The sequence below is a fragment of the Balaenoptera acutorostrata genome, chromosome 1 (genome assembly GCF_949987535.1).
Source record: "Balaenoptera acutorostrata chromosome 1, mBalAcu1.1, whole genome shotgun sequence".
NCBI classification, from domain to species: domain Eukaryota; kingdom Metazoa; phylum Chordata; class Mammalia; order Artiodactyla; family Balaenopteridae; genus Balaenoptera; species Balaenoptera acutorostrata.
In genome coordinates this window covers 162,676,732-162,695,350 of record NC_080064.1, presented here as the reverse complement: position 1 = coordinate 162,695,350, position 18,619 = coordinate 162,676,732, and the positions used below count along the sequence as shown (strand labels likewise).

At 38.8% G+C, this 18,619-nt stretch overlaps 1 protein-coding gene across 10 annotated transcripts in view; it reads left to right on the top strand.

The window, feature by feature from the left end:
* The window catches only part of LOC102998405 (cyclin-Y-like protein 1), a 292,469-nt gene extending 285,515 nt beyond the window's left edge, over positions 1 to 6,954 (top strand). For 9 of the 10 annotated variants that reach the window (XM_057541417.1, XM_057541408.1, XM_057541432.1 and 6 more), the window contains 3 exons: positions 1,662 to 1,828; positions 5,104 to 5,266; positions 6,814 to 6,954. In XM_057541417.1, coding sequence (XP_057397400.1) covers positions 1,662 to 1,828; positions 5,104 to 5,266; positions 6,814 to 6,930 — 447 coding nt within the window. In that variant the 3' untranslated portion in view covers positions 6,931 to 6,954. Of the gene's footprint in view, positions 1 to 1,661; positions 1,829 to 5,103; positions 5,267 to 6,813 lie in introns of those variants that run through there. The other variant, XM_057541455.1, reaches the window with a different exon arrangement.
* Positions 6,955 to 18,619: the final 11,665 nt, after the last annotated feature.

Here is an 18,619-nt window from a genome sequence, read left to right as displayed (position 1 = left end):
TCATTTCTGAGGGGAAGGCCTGGGGAGTGGAGCTCTGGGACAAAGAGCTCTGGGTGGTTTGTGTGAAGGCACCGGTGACCACGGCAAGAGTAGTCTCTGTAGAGTGGTAGCAGCAGGAGGCTGACTGAAGTGGGTTAAGGAGAGGATGGGAGATGAGGAGCTGGCCTCAGCCCTGAGGACGCCGTCGAGGGGCAGTGGGGGACAGGCTGGGGACATGGAAGCATTCACACTGGAGGAAGCCTCTGACAGAGAGGGAGAAGTTGTTCAAAAAGAGACTAACTGTGGGCACAGTGCTCTGCAGAAGTGAGGTGGGATCAACTGCATTCATAGGAGAGTTAGCTTCAGTGAAAAGAAAGAAATCTCGCTTCCTCCGAGACAGGAGGGCAAGTGGGATAAATGAATATCAGCACGTGTACCAAGTTTGCCAGTACAAAGGTGAGAGGAAGTTGAGAGATTGCCAGTGTCGTTTCAGTGCCTCTGATTAGTCCCATAAAGTAAAGAGTTGAACCTTGCGGGGAGAGTCGTTCTTAGGGTACTAGAGAGTGCTGAGTTCTTTGGGCAATGGGAGCCGAATTTCACTAAGAACATATAATCTCAATACCCGTGTTTGAAAACACAGTAGAGTTTGGAGGGCATGGGCGAATCTGAGCTGTCAATCTGATAACCCATCAGAGAGTAAACAGACTCTTTAAAACTGGACATTTTTCTTTTTGTCAAATGGCATATACACTCTTCTACAGAGGTAACAACAAATCACAGCTTACCTCTCTCATCTTTGCTCAGCTGTTAACTCCATCCAGTTCTTTGTAGGGTAGACATTTGATACATGTAAAAGAAACCATGAAATCATCTCACAAACCGGCAGGTTTAGAGGAGCCCCAGGGATACAGACACAGGCAGGTCTTCCCACCTTAAAACCAAAAGAATTGACTAAGCTGCAGATTATGTAAGACAGAAATGAATAATGAAATGATAATGGAGATGTGAAAAATTGGGGATATGAAAAGGACTACCCTTTGTATGCATGTGTGTTCCTTAAAAAGGCACTAAAATATGGGAATACTTGCCAGCTAGCTGTCAAGCCCCTTTGGACTGCCTGTCCTGCTATGCCACGCAGCAGCCACTGGGAGGCTCTCTTGACCACCAGTTTTTATCTTCAAGTTCATGCCACAGAAGGACTGGGGACTCTGAAGAGAAGGTAGAGGTGTGCTCAGTCTTACCAGAATTTTACACACTCAAGCGTTATGTAAAATCGCCATGCAACCACCACCAGTCTTGTAGTTAACATTGCACGTGATAGGCACTCAAGCATTTACTGAACAGCTGAAGTCGACACTGGGCTGTATGTGCTGCCCTTGACAAGTGGGAAGGTAATAACACAATGCGTGTCTTTAGAATGCCCTTTGCTGAGATGTCCTTTCATTCCTGTGACCAAAATTGGGTTGGAAATTCACACGGGCAGAGTAGAAATATCAGACTAACAGAAATATCTGACTTACAACTGTGACCTGGCCTCTGGCCTTGGCTTGGCTGAGCAAAGTCTTTGTAGAACCTAGGAATAAAAGGGGTGTCCAAAAGAGATGAAATCTGGCATTCCTAACAATTCTTATCACAGCACTTAAACTGAACTAAAATCAAAGATCAGTGCTCTACTTTTGCAGGTTTACTTAGAAAGGCTTTTAACTTATGCTGAGATCGACATTTGCCCCACTAACTGGAAAAGAATTGTTTTGGGAGCCATTCTTCTTGCCTCCAACTTTTGGGACAATCAGGCTGTATGGAATGTGGACTACTGTCAGATCCTCAAGGACATTACAGTTGAGGACATGTGAGTTTGTAAGGTTACCGTGAACTTTCTAACCATTTTCCAATACCTCATTTGCTCTCATAAAGTTTACATTTTTAAGAAATGTTACATTTTAAGAAAGGTTACCTTGTGCAGAGAGCTGAAATAGACATAAAATTACAGACTTCTTTCTATCTAGCTGTAGTATAACAATTTGTATTTCCCCTCATTAATTGGTAGGTCTTGATGTGTTATTGTTGTAATATTCTGCTCGATAAATTGAAATTATTTTTCTGGTGGTTTTTGCCAAACATTTTACAAGCTCACTACCAGAACAACATGGTACAGTCAGTAACTTGACAGCTTTCTTAAAGCTGTCTACCAGGTCCAGTCCATTTTTAAGGGGCACATGCCTGGTCTTTGAAGCAAGTGGCCACTGTTAAGGTCTTAGGGCCTCTAGACTACTGACAGGTTATAATTTCAACCTGAGTCACACATTGTGTATTTGCTTTTGCTGGTCTTTTTCTCCTTTTGATCTGAGGTTCTGTTGTTACAGAAACTATGATGTACAGGTAGCCACATATAAAGGTTTCAGATCCCTGTGTTCCTGTCTCCTCCCCTAAAGTCTGCCGAGTTAGGAAACACCTACCTCTCAGGTAGTCCGGGAAGCATCCCTGGGGCCTCACCCAGGGCACTCAGCAAACACAGCGGCACTTTGTGGGGCCTTGAGTTAACTAGGCAGGTTCTCCTCACAGATGGCACGCTCACATTGGCATGAAACGCCAGGCTTCCAATCTGGCTCTGGTGAAGGGCCCCAAGGGTGGGAAGCAGGATGAGCCAGAGAGGTAATTCCAGCAGACTCTCGAAGTGCCCGCTTGACAGTGAACCTGTCTTTGTGGGTGGCCTTCAGGAAAATGGGAAAGGACACCTCTTGATTATATTGGACAGCAGAGGCCGATCAAGATGGCAGGCAGGGGCAAGAGTTTGTTTTTGTTACCTTTGCCCCTTACTCGAGATAATTCACAATTACCAAAGTGCATATTTACAGCTGAAGCGAGGAAAGTTGTGACTAAGAGAAGGGACCAGTGACTGTCAGTAGCTGTCAAAGTGGCTTTTGGTGAAAATGCCCACTTTGGTGATCATGTAAACCAGGTGGTCATGGTGATATTGCTGGTAGCAATCTTAGCGAACAGTGTAACAGCAGATAATGAATTTGAAATGAATAGAAGTACTTTTGGAAGTTGCAGAAACTAAAGTGACGTTGACCAACACTATCATCAGTCTTTAAACTGGTCCCTTGAAGGAAGGAAAATTTGTAATCGTGAACACCATCCCTGCCATGATGGCAGCTGAAATTTTCCCAGAATCTGCAACTGAGCTGACTGGGGCTCTGGTTCCAGGTGCAACATCCGAGAACATGCAGGGAAACGTGTGGGTGTTCACAGACATTGAGCCCAGGAGCATTGGCGGCACTGTCCGGCTATGAAGAAACTAATTCTAAACAACGCTTTTCTGTGTAGAACGGAGAATCACCAGGAGTTATGTTTATAATAGGCTGCTTTTGTTTATGATCTTTGGGAGTTGGAAAGCATTACAACAAAGTGTTTAATACACATTTGTTTCATCCCTCTGCTGTTGACTACTATTTGTAATGGTCTCATTTTGAGTCTGAATTGAAAAATTGCTGTCTATCAGCTTTTCCTTAAAACTTTCTAACATCTCTGTGTCTTGTTAAATATATATTTCCCTTCAAAAGAGTAAGTTAAACTGAGCAGCTGCTGTTCAGACAGTTTGCTGCGCCTGTAAGTGGTAGGCTCTTCAGCCACCTAGCCATTTAAAAACAGCAAAAAACACAGAAGATGCATATTCTGTAGGCATAATGCTTTTCTTCAGTGATTAAAGCTCTATTAATAGACATGTTAATCCTATGAAGTACTGTATTTCCACACAATTAAAATGTATTAGTGGAGAAAATATAAAAGGGATAGTGAAGTGCATTTATTCCTGTAGTAAATTAAGTCCTGATTAGCTGATTATCAAAACATTATCTGATTTACATTTCTATAGACTTCTGGCCGTATGAACAGGAAATTAATTTTGGAAGTAGGTTCAGTTAGGTTTAAAGTTCAACAAATGAGAAACCTCATTTCTGCTCATACTCTGCTCTCCATACAGGAGAACAAGGAGCATTTGTTGATTTATCCAATGGATAAAATATTAACACTTTACAACCAAGAAACCAAATGTATTGTAAAATAAGCCACTTGCATGTTTGTTTGGGTATTTATCATTTTTATATAATCAACTCTCTAAAGTGATTGCTGTGGAAAGTGGTAAGATTTACTCTAATTTTATATTTATTTACTTAAACATTTGGCAAGCAAATGGCTGGATATGGTCATATAGCAGAAGCCTGCTCCCAGCACTCTACTTTCCCACTTCATTGAATTCGCCCTCTGTGGGCGTGTGCAGTCTGTCCTGGCAAGGGGCGGTAGGTCTGAACATTCTGGGCTGCTCTCCTAACACCGGGGGAAACAACTGCTCTATCAGAGGTCGTATCGTAAAGTGGGTTTAGTCTAGCTGAGACATAATCTTACTGCCTTCCTAAGCTTAAAAAGTGCATCCTGTCCTGTCATGGTGACGACAACTCACCCTAGTAAGGTTTTAAGGTGAACAGAAACTTGGATTATGCCCTTTGACACAGCCCCATGCACGGGGTGGGGGTGGGGGGATTCCCTTTCCCATCGAATGTAGCTTATTTATTTATTTACTTGAGATGAATCCTTGTTGCCTCAAGAGTTTTCCCCCCTCAGAGATAACAGCAGTGGCTCTCGAGGGATCCATTTGTTGCCGTGGTGATGTGCCCACGCCTTGTGTTGGCTCGTCTCCACCTCAGTGAGCCCCTTCCTGTCCTCAGCCCGGTGCAAATGTCTGCAGGTTCTTCAGAGCTAATAAACAGCATCCATCATTCCTTTCATCTGATCACTATAGCGGGGCCTTGTGAGTGAGTGTGGAGCATGAATCGTACAGCTGCACTAATGGAACTCTGAAGAATGAGCCCCTGAGTCAGCAGCATGAGTGCATAAGAGGGCCATAACCTCTTCCCCCTTGTCCCAGACTCAAAGTGCTGGGACGCAGAAAGGACCACAAATAGCTGTACCTTGTTTGAACATTAGGGTATTAATCCAGCTGGGTAGCCATTATTTGTTTCAAAACAGTATTTAGAGCCATCCTAGTAGCTCAGAATGGTATTTTTGAAGATAGCCCAGTTGACTAAAATTGTCCTGTGTTGGTTTTGTCTTCTCCTCCTCCCCCAGGAATGAGATGGAAAGGCACGTCCTGGAGCTACTTCATGTGGATATTATTGTTCCTTTCAGTGTGTATGTCAAACACTACTTTGACCTTCGCTCCTTAGCAGATGACAACAACCTGAATGTTCTATTCACTCCTCTTAGCAAAGAAAGAGCACAGAACTTAAAGGTAAGGCTGTGAAATCACTAACTGGGGTTTTCTGTCAGCCACCGAAGCCACATCTGTAGCTAAATTATATTAAGCAGTGATTAGGAAAATGGAAAGCTGTTAACAGTTTGAAGAGCTTATTGACCCGTTGGCATCATATTTCCTGTGTCTTTTATGGTTTATACAGGGATCCCACATTATTAAAAAAAAAATTGTCTCTTCTGTAACCATAATTCAGAATACTTTAAATCATATTTAATCTGTTCTTAATGGTTTTCCATTTGAACCTCTACACTTACATATAACCATACATGAATAATTTCTTAAAATTGTATCCCTAATCATATGTACCTACATAATCTACTTACCACTCTTAACTGTCTTTTTTTTTTTTAATAATTGATGTTTTGGACTATTTCTACTGTCTTGATATTTTTAATAAATAAATAAATGTATTTATTTATTTATGGCTGCATTGGGTCTTCGCTGCTGCACGCGGGCTTTCTCTAGCTGCGGTGGGCGGGGGCTGCTCTTCATTGCGGTGCGCAGGCTTCTCATTGCAGTGGCTGCCCTTGTTGCAGAGCACGGGCTCTAGAGCGCAGGGTCAGTAGTTGTGGCGCACGGGCTTAGTTGCTCCTCGGCATGTGGGATCTTCCCGGACCAGGGCTCAAACCCGTGTCCCCTGCATTGGCAGGCGGATTCTTAACCACTGCGCCACCAGGGAATTCCCTCTTAACTGTTTTTTACTCAGCTTGCAGTTTGTGTGTGTGTGTGTGTGTGTGTGTGTGTGTGTGTATGTGTATCACAGTTCAGTCCCATGAGTTTATTAGACAAAGCATCCGTGGCTAACCTGAGAGACCTATACTTGGAAGGTATAATGTGGATTCAGATACTGGCTGTAGAAAGTACATGAGTTTTTAATATAAATGGTAACGTACATGGAACAAAGTAATACTTATGGCTTATGATTTTTGGTGGGTATACAGCAAAATTCACAACTGAAATGAACACATTTAAAATTGATACTTTCTGTGGTACCTTGGTGGTACTTTAGAATAAGATGTTTTTCTACCATAATTTATGTGCAAGTGAAATAGCACCTTTCAGCGCTTGTCATTAGACCTCTCCTACCTTCAGCACATACCTACCTGATTAAAATTTTCTTAGAGTATGTAATAACTAATGAAAACTGAATAGAAGTTGAATAGCTGAGTAAACACTGATTTTGCCCAAGTGTATGTCCATTACGTTTAAGGATCACGTGTGTAGGTAACAGATGATATTGCTATTAGGAGCCTATCATTAGGAACCCAATTTTTAAGTAACTCTAAGTTATTAGGGCAAGTTACCCCTTGCCCCAGCAATCTAATCATAGCCCTTAAAGGTTATTACCTTAGGGAATTGTCAGTTAGTGTAGATATCAGCTATCCAAAGTAGCAGTAACTATGAACTATCTAAACGAATGTAGATGTGTGGCTTATCAATGATGCTTTTTTTGTTTTTTTAAGGTCCGAACATTTTTTTTTCCCCCTAATTATACCTATGTTCTACCTGATTGACTTTCCTAGGCCATTTCCAGATTGTGTGACGACGAATACAAAGACGTGTGTAGAGCTGCTATGAGAAGGTCTTTCAGCGCTGATAATTTCATTGGTATTCGGCGCTCCAATGCCATCCTCTCTTAAGGGAGAAGTGAGGGGTTGTAACATCATAAACCCCTCGAAACAAGGACTGGAGAAATAGCACCTCTCCTGCTCAGAAACCAGCAAAGTTAGTATTTTCACCTTAAAGAAAGACATTGAATTCAAGAGACTCATGGACAAGCGAAGATTATGCTCATAGGAAAGAACGGGACCTCGTCAATGTAACACGCTCTTCTGTCCTTTTTATTGTAAACAGAGTTACAAAAACCACTCCAAAGCTAAAAGCTCCCAATCCATGCACAGATATCTGCTCCCAATCTACACACAGATATGTGATAGCTGAGAACTATGTGAGGTTTTTTAATTAATAGCTTAAATTTTTAGACTTTAAAGACACTAACTATATAACTTCTATGTTTTTCTTGCCTCACTGTCCCATACTGCTGCATATTCCTTTAGAATCAGTGCAGTATTACCATCAAAAAATGGGACTCCAAAAAAAAAAAACAAAAAAAAGAAAAAAAAAACAAAAAAAAGAAAAAAAAAACAAAAAAAACAAAAAAAAACAAAAAAAAACAAAAAAAGAAAAAAACAAAAAAAAAACAAAAAAAGAAAAAAACATAAAAAAACAAAAAAAGAAAAAAAACAAAAAAAACAAAAAAAAGAAAAAAACAAAAAAAACAAAAAAAAACAAAAAAACAAAAAAAAAAATTTCATGTAATGTCTGAAACATTTATATTAACATATTTCCATACAAATAACCCAATGAAAGTTTAGTATTAGTTGTTTTGTTTGTTTTTTTATAAAAATCCCACAAGGACTCAGAGGAAAAGAATATACAAATCAATTTTCACTGCAAAGGAGCTGTTACAGTGGAGGATTACTGGACTGAATGTCAATATTATGACATAGTATAAGTGTGTTTCATGTTTGGTAATTGCAATCATTGTTGCTTTTGTTGTGGTCATCCATGTACAATGCTTGGTGTCAGTCTATCTATCTCTTGTAAAAATAAAATACAGTGTGTGTGTGTGGAAAAAAACAAAAAAAAACAAAAAAAAGAACAAAAAAAGAAAAAAACGAAAACATAAAAAACAAAAAAAAGAAAAAAAACAAAAAAAAGAAAAAAACAAAAAAAAGAAAAAAACAAAAAAAACAAAAAACCAAAAAAACAAAAAAAAACAAAAAAAGAAAACAAAAGAAAAACAAAAAAAAGAAAAAACAAAAGAAAAACAAAAAAAGAAAACAAAAGAAAAACAAAAAAGAGAAAAACAAAAGAAAGAAAAAAACAAAAGAAAAACAAAAGAAAGAAAAAACAAAAGAAAAACAAAAAAGAGAAAAACAAAAGAAAAACAAAAAAAGAAGAACAAAAGAAAAACAAAAAAAGAAAAAACAAAAGAAAAACAAAAAAGAAAACAAAAGAAAAACAAAAGAGAAAAACAAAAGAAAGAAAAAAACAAAAGAAAAACAAAAGAAAGAAAAAAACAAAAGAAAAACAAAAAAAGAGAAAAACAAAAAACAAAAAAAGAAAAACAAAAGAAAAAAACAAAAGAAAAAAGAAAAAAACAAAAGAAAAAAAACCAAGAGAAACAAAAAAAGAAAAAACAAAGAAAACAAAAAAACAAAAAAAGAAAACAAAAGAAAAACAAAAAAAGAAAAAACAAAAGAAAAACAAAAAAAGAAAACAAAAGAAAAACAAAAAGAGAAAAACAAAAGAAAGAAAAAAACAAGAGAAAAACAAAAGAAACAAAAAAAACAAGAGAAAAACAAAAGAAAAAAAAACAAAAAACAAAAAAACAAAAAAAAAGAAAAAAACAAAAAAAAAACAAAAAAAAGAAAACAAAAAAAAACATGGGACTCCTAACAACTCATAAAGCCAAACTTCGGAACAGACTGTTGTAGCATCGTTAGGTTTTGCAGGGTTCTTCCTCCCTACTATATCATTGAAGCTGCTAGTCATTATTGGCAATCAATTTAAACCAAAAAGCTGCTGAATAACACATGTCATCCAAATTCTTTGCAGGCAGTACTTATTAGCATATTAGCATGCTTGCGATCATAAACAGAGAAAGTAGGTTATTTCCTTCTATTGGGTCCGTGCTGCATTTCTTGTTAACTATAATGGTGCTTCTGATTTTGTGATGATTTTCCTCTTTGTTCTATACTTGTATTAAAGGATATTTTCATAATTCCAGCCAACATGGTGGTCCAGTAATTAACAAGCCGGTGATGAAATAGAAGGTGTCCCAAAAGTCTTACAACAATTTTAAGCTTTAATATAGTGTGCTTGGATACACCAGAACACTGTCGCAGAAGTATAAATGCTAGACTGGCAAAACATCACTTGAAACTTTAATCGAATTTCTTCTAAACTCATTTACTTTTGTACATTTTAAACATTAAGCTTTTATTTTTTTATTTTTTATTTTTTTAAATTAATGAATTTATTTAATGGCGTGTTGGGTCGTTTCTGTGTGAGGGCTTTCTCTAGTTGTGGCAAGCGGGGGCCACTCTTCATCGCGGTGCGCGGGCCTCTCACTGTCTCAGGCTCTCTTGTTGGGGACACAGGTTCGAGCCCTGGCTTGGGAAGGCCCGTGAGCCACAATTACTGAGCCTGCGCGTCTGGAGCCTGTGCTCCGCAACAAGAGAGGCCGCGATAATGAGAGGCCCGCGCACCGCGATGAAGAGTGGCCCCCACTTGCCACAACTAGAGAAAGCCCTCGCACAGAAACGAAGACCCAACACAGCCATAAATAAATAAATACATAAATTGTAAAAAATAAAAAATAAAACAATAAACGCTTAACGTTTAAAATTTACAAAACTAAATGAGTTTAGAAGAAATTCGATAAAACTTTCAAATGATGTTTTGTAAGTTTGTGGCATTTATACTTCTACAAGTATCAAAGCTTAAAATTGCACTAAGACTTGAGGGGATACCTCCCCTCCTCTTTTTAAAATAGTCCTTTGCAAGGCTGGGCTGCTTACCTGCTTGATCACCTAAGTTTCTTTTTTCTAGATTTGGTAAAGGAATTATGAACAACAGTGTTAATTCACATGTAATAAATTGAAAGGAACTGGACCCTAATAGTAGGGACAGGAGAGTAAGTGATACGAAACAGCTTTTCTATCCTGTGTGTTAACCTGGCTGTAGGTGTCTCACTTCAAGTTCTATTTAAGAGGAAACATATAAACCTTAGGAACCCTTACCTCAGGCTTTAAAAGGCAGGGAGGTCCAGTAATCAGTCTTTTTGGAGATTGGTAACGATGTCACCTAAACTTGAAATATTAAAAAAAAAAAAAAAAAAAAAAGTGTTCTCAACTATGTGAAATCTTTCTCCTCCTACCTTCTCAAATGTAATCCTAGGAATTTTGCCTGTAAACAAAGCATTTCTGGGCCAGAAGTACTTTCTCTCTTTATCGCAAGGCTTCACATTATACTGAGTGCTGCAGGTTCCATCATTTTTAAGGGACAGAGACATAAATGATAAATTATGGTATATAAAATACTACAATCTACCACCTCAAAAAATATTGTTTATGGAGTTTGGAGCTTGGAAATTCAAGTACTGATTGCAGTTTTATTTTGAAAAGAATGCTACAACTTATGTGGTTTTTCTTCCTCATGTTTATATTAAAAGAAAAGCTAATAAACTCTATTGTAATTAAAATATATGGCTACTGTGTTTGTAACACTTCTCACTATTCACATAACATTACAACTCTGCCTAACTCAAATGTTTTCAGTCAGCTCTGATAGTCGGGCCTTAAAGCATTTTCAAACTAACCATTCATAAGTTGTTTTGACCCCTGCCTTTAGCTAAGATGTAGACATTTATTTCTCCAGCTTACGCTCTTTTCAACCTGAAGATAATCTAGTACACTTAAAATCACTGGCTACAGTGCTCAGTGGCATAATGCATTAGATGGCATTTTTGAATTGTTTGTTATGGTGCCAAGATGGAAATGCACATTGAAAGATAAAAGTAGGTAAATACACAGAGAAAGGAATTACAGGAATACTGTAGAATCAGAACTTGTTGTTTGAGGGTTTCAAGCAATTGAACAGGAAAGAAAATGGAAGAACAGGAAGCAGTAGCATTGTGGTTGCTGTTAAGAGGGTGACTTTTACACAAGCCCCGGAATTTGACGTTAACCTGCTATTTCACTTCACATGCAGTTGGAAATACACCAGCTCTCTAAAGAAGTTTCTTTTAGACCCTAGCCACTGCACTTGAGCAATATTCCATCAGTCCTGATAGTATTGCCGTCGTATTTCATCCACCTTAGTTCCCTTCCTGAGGTCACATCTTTAACTTTGTTCTTGTTAAGTTGCTGATGAGGAGAAATGATCTGATTTAGTACAGAAGGGGAAAAAAATCTATCACAAGTCACTGTTTATATCAATAGTTTGCACCGCGTAGTAATATGCCAGTTACTAAGCAGAAACGCTGACATATCTCGAGTGGTCGAAGGTTTAAAAAAAAAAAAATTGGGGGTAGGAACATTGGGCATGACTGTAGCTTCAAGAACAAGTTGGTAGAATAAGGGGAATCGCTAAAAATTGCTTTTCCCCTTCAGCTTTAATTCTAGAGGCAATACAGCCATTTTAATAAATGGGAAATTGAGGCAACTTAAGGTAAAAATTTAAACATCACAAAGTAGGTTCTCCAACAAATATGGGGCATGGAAACTAGTTATTAAGAGGGTGGCAACTATGGCATTTTTTTCCAGATTTTTATACCGAGGAAGGGTTTGTTCCCTAAAGTAGTAAGACTATAAAAGAATATCTGACTACCTGAACTCAAATTTTACTTTTTCGCTTTTTAAAAAAAATTGTTTTTCTCTATTGGAATACTGACATCTGTGCAATTTTAACTCTGGTATACCGTGAACTGAACTTGATTCTTTACAAGGAAAAGACAAAAGTTTGAAATGTATGTTTGAACCAAATTAAATTGCCATTTTTGTATGTTAAATTCATGTGGTTGACCCTAAGACAACTTCTTAGGGCCCAGTGTTTCTGGTTAAGAGAAATTTCTTCCACCCTGTATCAGATTCCATCATGACCCTATTCTTTCACATTTACTCCTAATGTACCCTGTATGCCCATTATTGAAATTCAACAGCACTAAATCCTAGTTTTACAACAGGTCAAATTTCATTTCTTAGTTTTCCCATTCTATAAAATATACCATTCCTTGATTTTTGAAAAATGCTGAAGCCAGTATTTACTGGAAAACAATTCACTCTGTATTCAGCTTATGCAATGTTTTTGGAAATGTTTACCTATAGCGTGTAGGTTAGCTAAAATCTTTCATCACCCAAGACTTCTCTCTAACCACATGTAAAATGACTACGACTGTTCCCTCACCCAGAAGCCGCATTCTTGAGTATAGAGCTATTTGGTAAAGCACTTGACAGCTGGTAGGGGCTCTGCCAGGGGTAAGTGCTAATTTCTATGCAGAATCTGTAGATTACACCCAGCATCTATCAAGTTAAGGATTAGATCACCTAAAATCTTAACTGTTAGCCACTCACCAGCCTGGCCAGCCTGACACCGTGCCAGCAAGAATACAAAAGATCTAGGAGCCCTTCAGAGACACCTGGTCCCTTGTACACAGGTGCAATCTGTTTGGCTTCTGAGGCAATTTCCACTAGTCCATTTTAAATGGGTTTGGCAGATGAGATAACATGTACTTCATGTGAAAGAAATGTTATGAATACCAGTTTATGGTTTAGGATCTCTAACATGCAGAAAGAACCAGGAAAGTGAAGTAGTATAGAAATTAAGAGAAATCCAGAGTCAAATGAAGAGGTTAATGTTCTTTAAAAAAAAAAAAAAAAAAAGGAACAGGTTAGGTGATTACTTAACTGCTGTGAGGGCAGCTAAATAATTTGAATGTGATTAGAGAAAGTCAGTGACAGCCTCAGGACCTAAGGTCCTCAAGAATATGTCGATCTCTACTTCAAGACCTCAAATTACTCTGCCAGCTTTTTCTTACAACGTCTATTCCTTCATCTTACCGTTCTCAATTCTACTGACCTTTACTTCTAGCTCCCCAGATGGTGGCCCTTGATCTCCTCACTGTGGGAACCGACTCTTCCAAACGCAGGGCGTCAGTGTTTTGTCCACCTCCCACTGCCCTCTCTCAACAAGGTCATCTCAGCTTCACCCTTTGACTCTCTGCCCGTGTCCAATGTGGCAGTGCTTGATGTTGGTTACTACTGTGAGCCATTTCTAAAACACTATCACCAGGTTCCAGGAAATACAGGATTTATATGGCTCACGGGCTAACTGGCCCCTTGTAATCCCCTTTAATCAACTACTTGAGCCCTCCTGTGTTCCCACAAAGTAGTTGTTCCCAATTTGCTGCACTCACTCCCCTGATCTGCCCACAACCCTAGATGTATCTCCTCAGGCTAGGCAGCAACCCCACCTTCCAAACTCCAAAACTCATTTCATCTGGCATTAGGAACAGATGCCTCACTTCTTAAGGTAACCCCTCTCATCTAAGGGAGAGGATTCCATCCCAACTCTTCAAATTTCTATATCCAACACCCCCACCACCAGGATGGTGGTGAGGATGGGGCAATTTGACCTTCCTCAGCCCTTGACATGTCCTAGTGTTTCTCAAGATGTGGTCTCCAGACCACCTGCCTCTCATGGGCTGAAAGTCCCTGTAAGAAATGAAGCTTCTCTAAATGCAATGTGGAATCCTAGAACAGATAAAGAACATCAGTGGAAAATCTGGTGAAATCCAAATGAAGTCTGGAGTTAACAGTAGTGCGTTAATGTTGACTTCTTAGTTTAACAAATGTGCTATGATAATATGTTAATATTAGGGCAAAATGGATATATCTTTGCAACTTTTCTGTAAACCTAAAATAATTCTAAAAGTTTACTAAAACAGAACAAAAAGACCTAATTCTTGGATCCCAAATTAATCTCAATTCCTGGAGCTGAAGCCTGGGAATCTACATTTCTAATAGGAACCCCAAATGATTCTTATGCAGACACAAATTTGAAAACTAGTCTTTCAATTCCCTTTCCATTCCATGCCTGAATGGCTGCTTCCTCCTTGTTTTACTTACCTTAACCTGATTGAATCTTTTAGATCCTCTCAACCCTAAACTATAAGTACTATCATTATCCCCCTTTCACAGATGAGAAAGTACTAAGATGCAGTACACAAATGAAGTACTAAGAGCTTAAGTAATTTGTTCAGGATCAACAGCCCATGAATGATGGAGCTGGGAGTTGAATCCCTAATCAGTCTAGCTCCCAAATCTATGCACAGAACCATTCTACTTCCTCTCATTCTGTTGCACGTAAGAGCTCTGTAACTAAATCACTAAAAGAAGCATTATTACCTATTTCTCCAACTTCCTAAGTCCAACAGTGCCCCCCTTTTCCACTGGGGGGAATGAACAATGAGAAAGCATTGGGAAGACGTGCCCACTAGAGGCCTGTACGGGTCAGGCACAGCGGCTCTTGCACCAGGATCCAGCTCAACCGCTGTATTTTCTGTTCTCCCAAATGCCCTAACATGTACCAATCTAATAATGCTCATAGTACTCACTTTGATGCTAAATTAATTATCTCAGGTTTACTAAGCATCTGTCCAGATTGTCAGGGAAGTGCCAACTCTAAATCAATTTACAGTTGGCCCTCCGTATCCACAGGTTCTGCATCAGTGGATTCAACCAACCGTGGACTGAAAATATTTAGGGAAAAAAATTTCAGAAAGTTACAGAAAGCAAAACTTGAATTTGCTGCACACCACCAACCATTTGCATTATATTTACAACTACTTACTTAGGATTTGTACTTGGTGTTATAAGTAATCTAGACATGACTTAAAGTATAAAAGGGTGCGGGGGAAGATGGGAGGATTGTGCGTAGGTTATATGTAAATACTGCACCGTTTTATATAAGGGACTTGAGCATCCATGGATTTTGGTATGGGGTGGCACGGGGGGGAGGGAGACGACTGGAACCAATTACCCACAAATACAGAGGGAGAACCATATATCCTCTTATCTTATCTGGGTTCCCTGACTTGTATTTAGACCTTAATACAAAGTTGTGGATCTAACTGCTGAATGATGAAGTTTTGGGAGTTTCTGACTGCAAACCAGACACACACAACAACAGCAACACTTCTATCCAAATTGCTTCAGTACAGAGTATAGATGGAGGGTTGATAAAATAGAACACAATCTCAGGTAATGTCTCTGTTCTTATGTGTATTTTCCTTCATTTCTTCAAGTGAATCATGAAACAATCACAGGATCAGCAGGAGAAACCTATGAAGTATATTCAGGTAAAACATGTTTTCATTAGTTCTCCTTCTGGTGATTGGAATTTCTTTGATTTTATTATCAATAAAAACGTTGCCGCTTACATTCAAAGTACATCCGAGAAATCTGATCATGAATTTAGAATGCACATACCTCCTTCAGATACTCTTAGAAAACAGTGTCTCTCCATGAAAGCATGAGAAAAATACTTGTACAGCATCTTATTTGCTTTACCATTGCTTTAATGCACTTTAAAATTTATCTACAGTAATTGGGAACAAAGAAACAAAAATAGACATTTCTTTGTTTTTCATAAATAACTACTCTCCATATTTGATAAAAATCTCAAAGCATTATTTTAACTTCCCACAAATATAATACATACAATTTTTTTTTCTGAAATAATAAGGTCAGCCAATTAAGTATCTTGACACTAATACAACCACATATAACTGCTATTCTACTGACTTCCAGGAACAAAACAAAAACAGAAAACTTCTTATCAAGATGCTCTGGGTTTCCTTTTGCTAGTGTTAGCGATCTGGAATTATAATCATCTGCCAGGAATAATTTTATAGATTCTAGTTGATTGTCTACAAAGAAAATATCGCTGGCTCTGCTTTGTGAGTTCTGGATTTGACATGACACTGACAATACCGCATGGGACAGGCACTATACACACATGGAAATCAGAAAAAGTACTGAATGCCCTGGACTCGAACTACTGACTCAGTATGTGCCTCACTTGGCTCAGTAATAAATTCACCTGCACCAAACCCGTATCAAAAGTCACTAAATCTCTCATATATATAATATATATTATTTATATACACACCCACAACACATACACATTATACATACAGTTTGTAACAACATGAAGTAATATTGTCTTCAAATGATGTACCACAGACTGCAATAAATCCTGTAATTGTCATCAAGCTGCTAGAAGCTTTTGAGAGTTCTGAGCCAGGTTACTTAGTTACTTTCATCCTGCCTACCCTTCATTCACCCTGCTTTAATGTCTTGGTAGCTTTTTCTTTCAAAACCACCCTCCTCAACCCAGGCGTATTTCTTTCCCAGGATCACTTGATCGGACTTTGGAGGCAAGAAAGGGCATGCAGGGGGAGCAGGAAATCCTCAGCCACTGTACCTCACACCTGCCTAGATTTGTGATGTTCTCTGTCCTGTTGGCCACATTCGGTGTTAGAAAGCAGTTATTCAAAGCTTTGTCCCTCCTACCCCCCTTGGTCTTTCTGTAGAGCACAAAAGTGAAAGAAGCCTCTTTAGCAGGGGTAGCAGTTCATTAAAATATACAACTACATTTCCTAGCTCTGGGGTTCCCATTCTGTACTTGAGACTGCAGGTCACGGATGCTGTTATTAAGGTGCGGTGTGGGATCCATGAGGTTTTCTCCTGGCAGCCGGTGTCAGGATTAGTGCAGCCCTAGCCCAGGAGGAAACGGCCTAATGAATACCAACTTGGAAACAGTGGTGTCAGCACGTTATTTAAGCTTGTACATTGCTCACAATTACACACAACACACACACAGGCTTATCACTGGAAACGACTACGAGAAAACAAGACAAAGGTTTGCAAGGATAAACCAATAAGGCACCAAGAATACTTATTTTCAGCCAATTTAGACAACTTCAAAGTGTGAGGTTAATAATAGAAATTAAAATGACTTCCTAAGTCTTATCAACTGATTTACTGAGAGGTCACATATTAGTTCCTTCTAAATCTTTACCCCCTAATCTGTGATGGGAGACGTTGCTTACAATTGAACCATGAAAGGGACAGCCCAAAAGCTGTACATGTGAAACTAAACTGGGCCTTAAATCCTCACTAAAATCACAGAGCTGGCTGTGAAGAAGCTGCTAAACCACCCCACAACCTTCCATTTTATAATTGTTTTCATGAGTGTGGATTGTTTGCCTAATAAAAATAAAAATCAGAAGAAAACAGCATATGAGATGGAAATAGGGGGCGACCATAAATAGATGGGCTTCTCTGCCCTGGGTAGCGGGAGGGGTGGCTGAGGTAAGACTTGAGGGAAGCAGGTGGGCTTCATCTTTGAGGGAAGGGAGGGGGAGAGCAGCGGTGAGAACAGAGGCTGAAAACAGAGGCAGCTCTGAGAGTTGGCCTGGACCTAGACCTCCAAATGCATTACCTGTATTGCCTCTCCTTGGCTTAGTATCCTTTGTCTTAACTGTCTTTTTTTTTTTTAAAGTAAATTGGTTGCTCTTTTTAGGTTTGGTATGTTGCCAAAATGAAAAATAGTTGTTTTAACAGGAAGAATTAAATCACTTCAACCACATCATCCCACAACTTTTAGATACATTCTGCATCATCTTTACACTCCTCCACAAAAAAATAAAAATAAAAAATAAAAGGAAGAGGAAAAACCCAAATTAGGCACAATGACCTAAGGCAGCAGAATAATCTATGTACTTTCTGGGAAGACATGTTAACTGAGGGAAGAGGTCAAGGTGATCAGAAAAGTTCCTCATTTGAAAAACAAGAGAGGAACTGGCCCTCAGGCAGGGGATCTATTTCAAAGTTCTAAGAAGCTTCTGAACAAGTAGAGGAATTAGATGTGCAAAAAGTTCTGTAACTCTGTGTACAAGGTTTTGTCGAATATACTGAAATTTTGATTCAGAGGATGAGTGTGTAAGAGCAGTGCATTTTTATAAACGTGAATAGCTTCTGAAAGTCCATGAAAACTATAACACCAGGCTTCTTTCCACCAGCAAAGTGCTTAAATACACTATGGAAACTATACACTTGTTTACTTAATATCCATAATGTAAAAACTGACCTGGGCTTAAATCTGACTTTTCCAACTTTGGTATAAATGAAGCGCAAATCCCTACACTTGCTGTTTTTCTAGGGAGACATCCTCAAATTTTAATTGTTTTTGCCATTTTAACTTCTTAAATTTAGTCCCCACTCAGTCCTGGTCACTGGTATTCTGCTAGCCAATGCACTGTCACCCCCTTCCCCAGTAATGGCCTCACACTCTTCTTGAATGAATGGTTAAATAGATTAGGAAAGCAAACAGAATTTTTAACAGTAAAGTATGTATGCGTGGTGTGTGTACGTGTGTATTCATCAATACATAGGCTTTCATATATAAATGAGGGAATGGTTCAACAGATTAGAAAAGCAAACAGAATTCTCTAACAGTAAAGTGTGTGCTCATCACTATATAGGCTTTCTCAGAAGAGGAAGAGAAAAATATATTGAGGTGGGGGGGGAACAGCTTTCCTTTTGCTACACTGATCCATGTTTTAAAAGCTTATGCAAGGGTGTTATGGGTCTCATTTGTTTTCAGAGGCCGCAGAGAGCAGTGTCTCGATGCTTTTGGAATATCTGGCTGTAATCTAGTCCAAAGTCCAGGGACACTTATTTTCCCCCATCGCTGCCA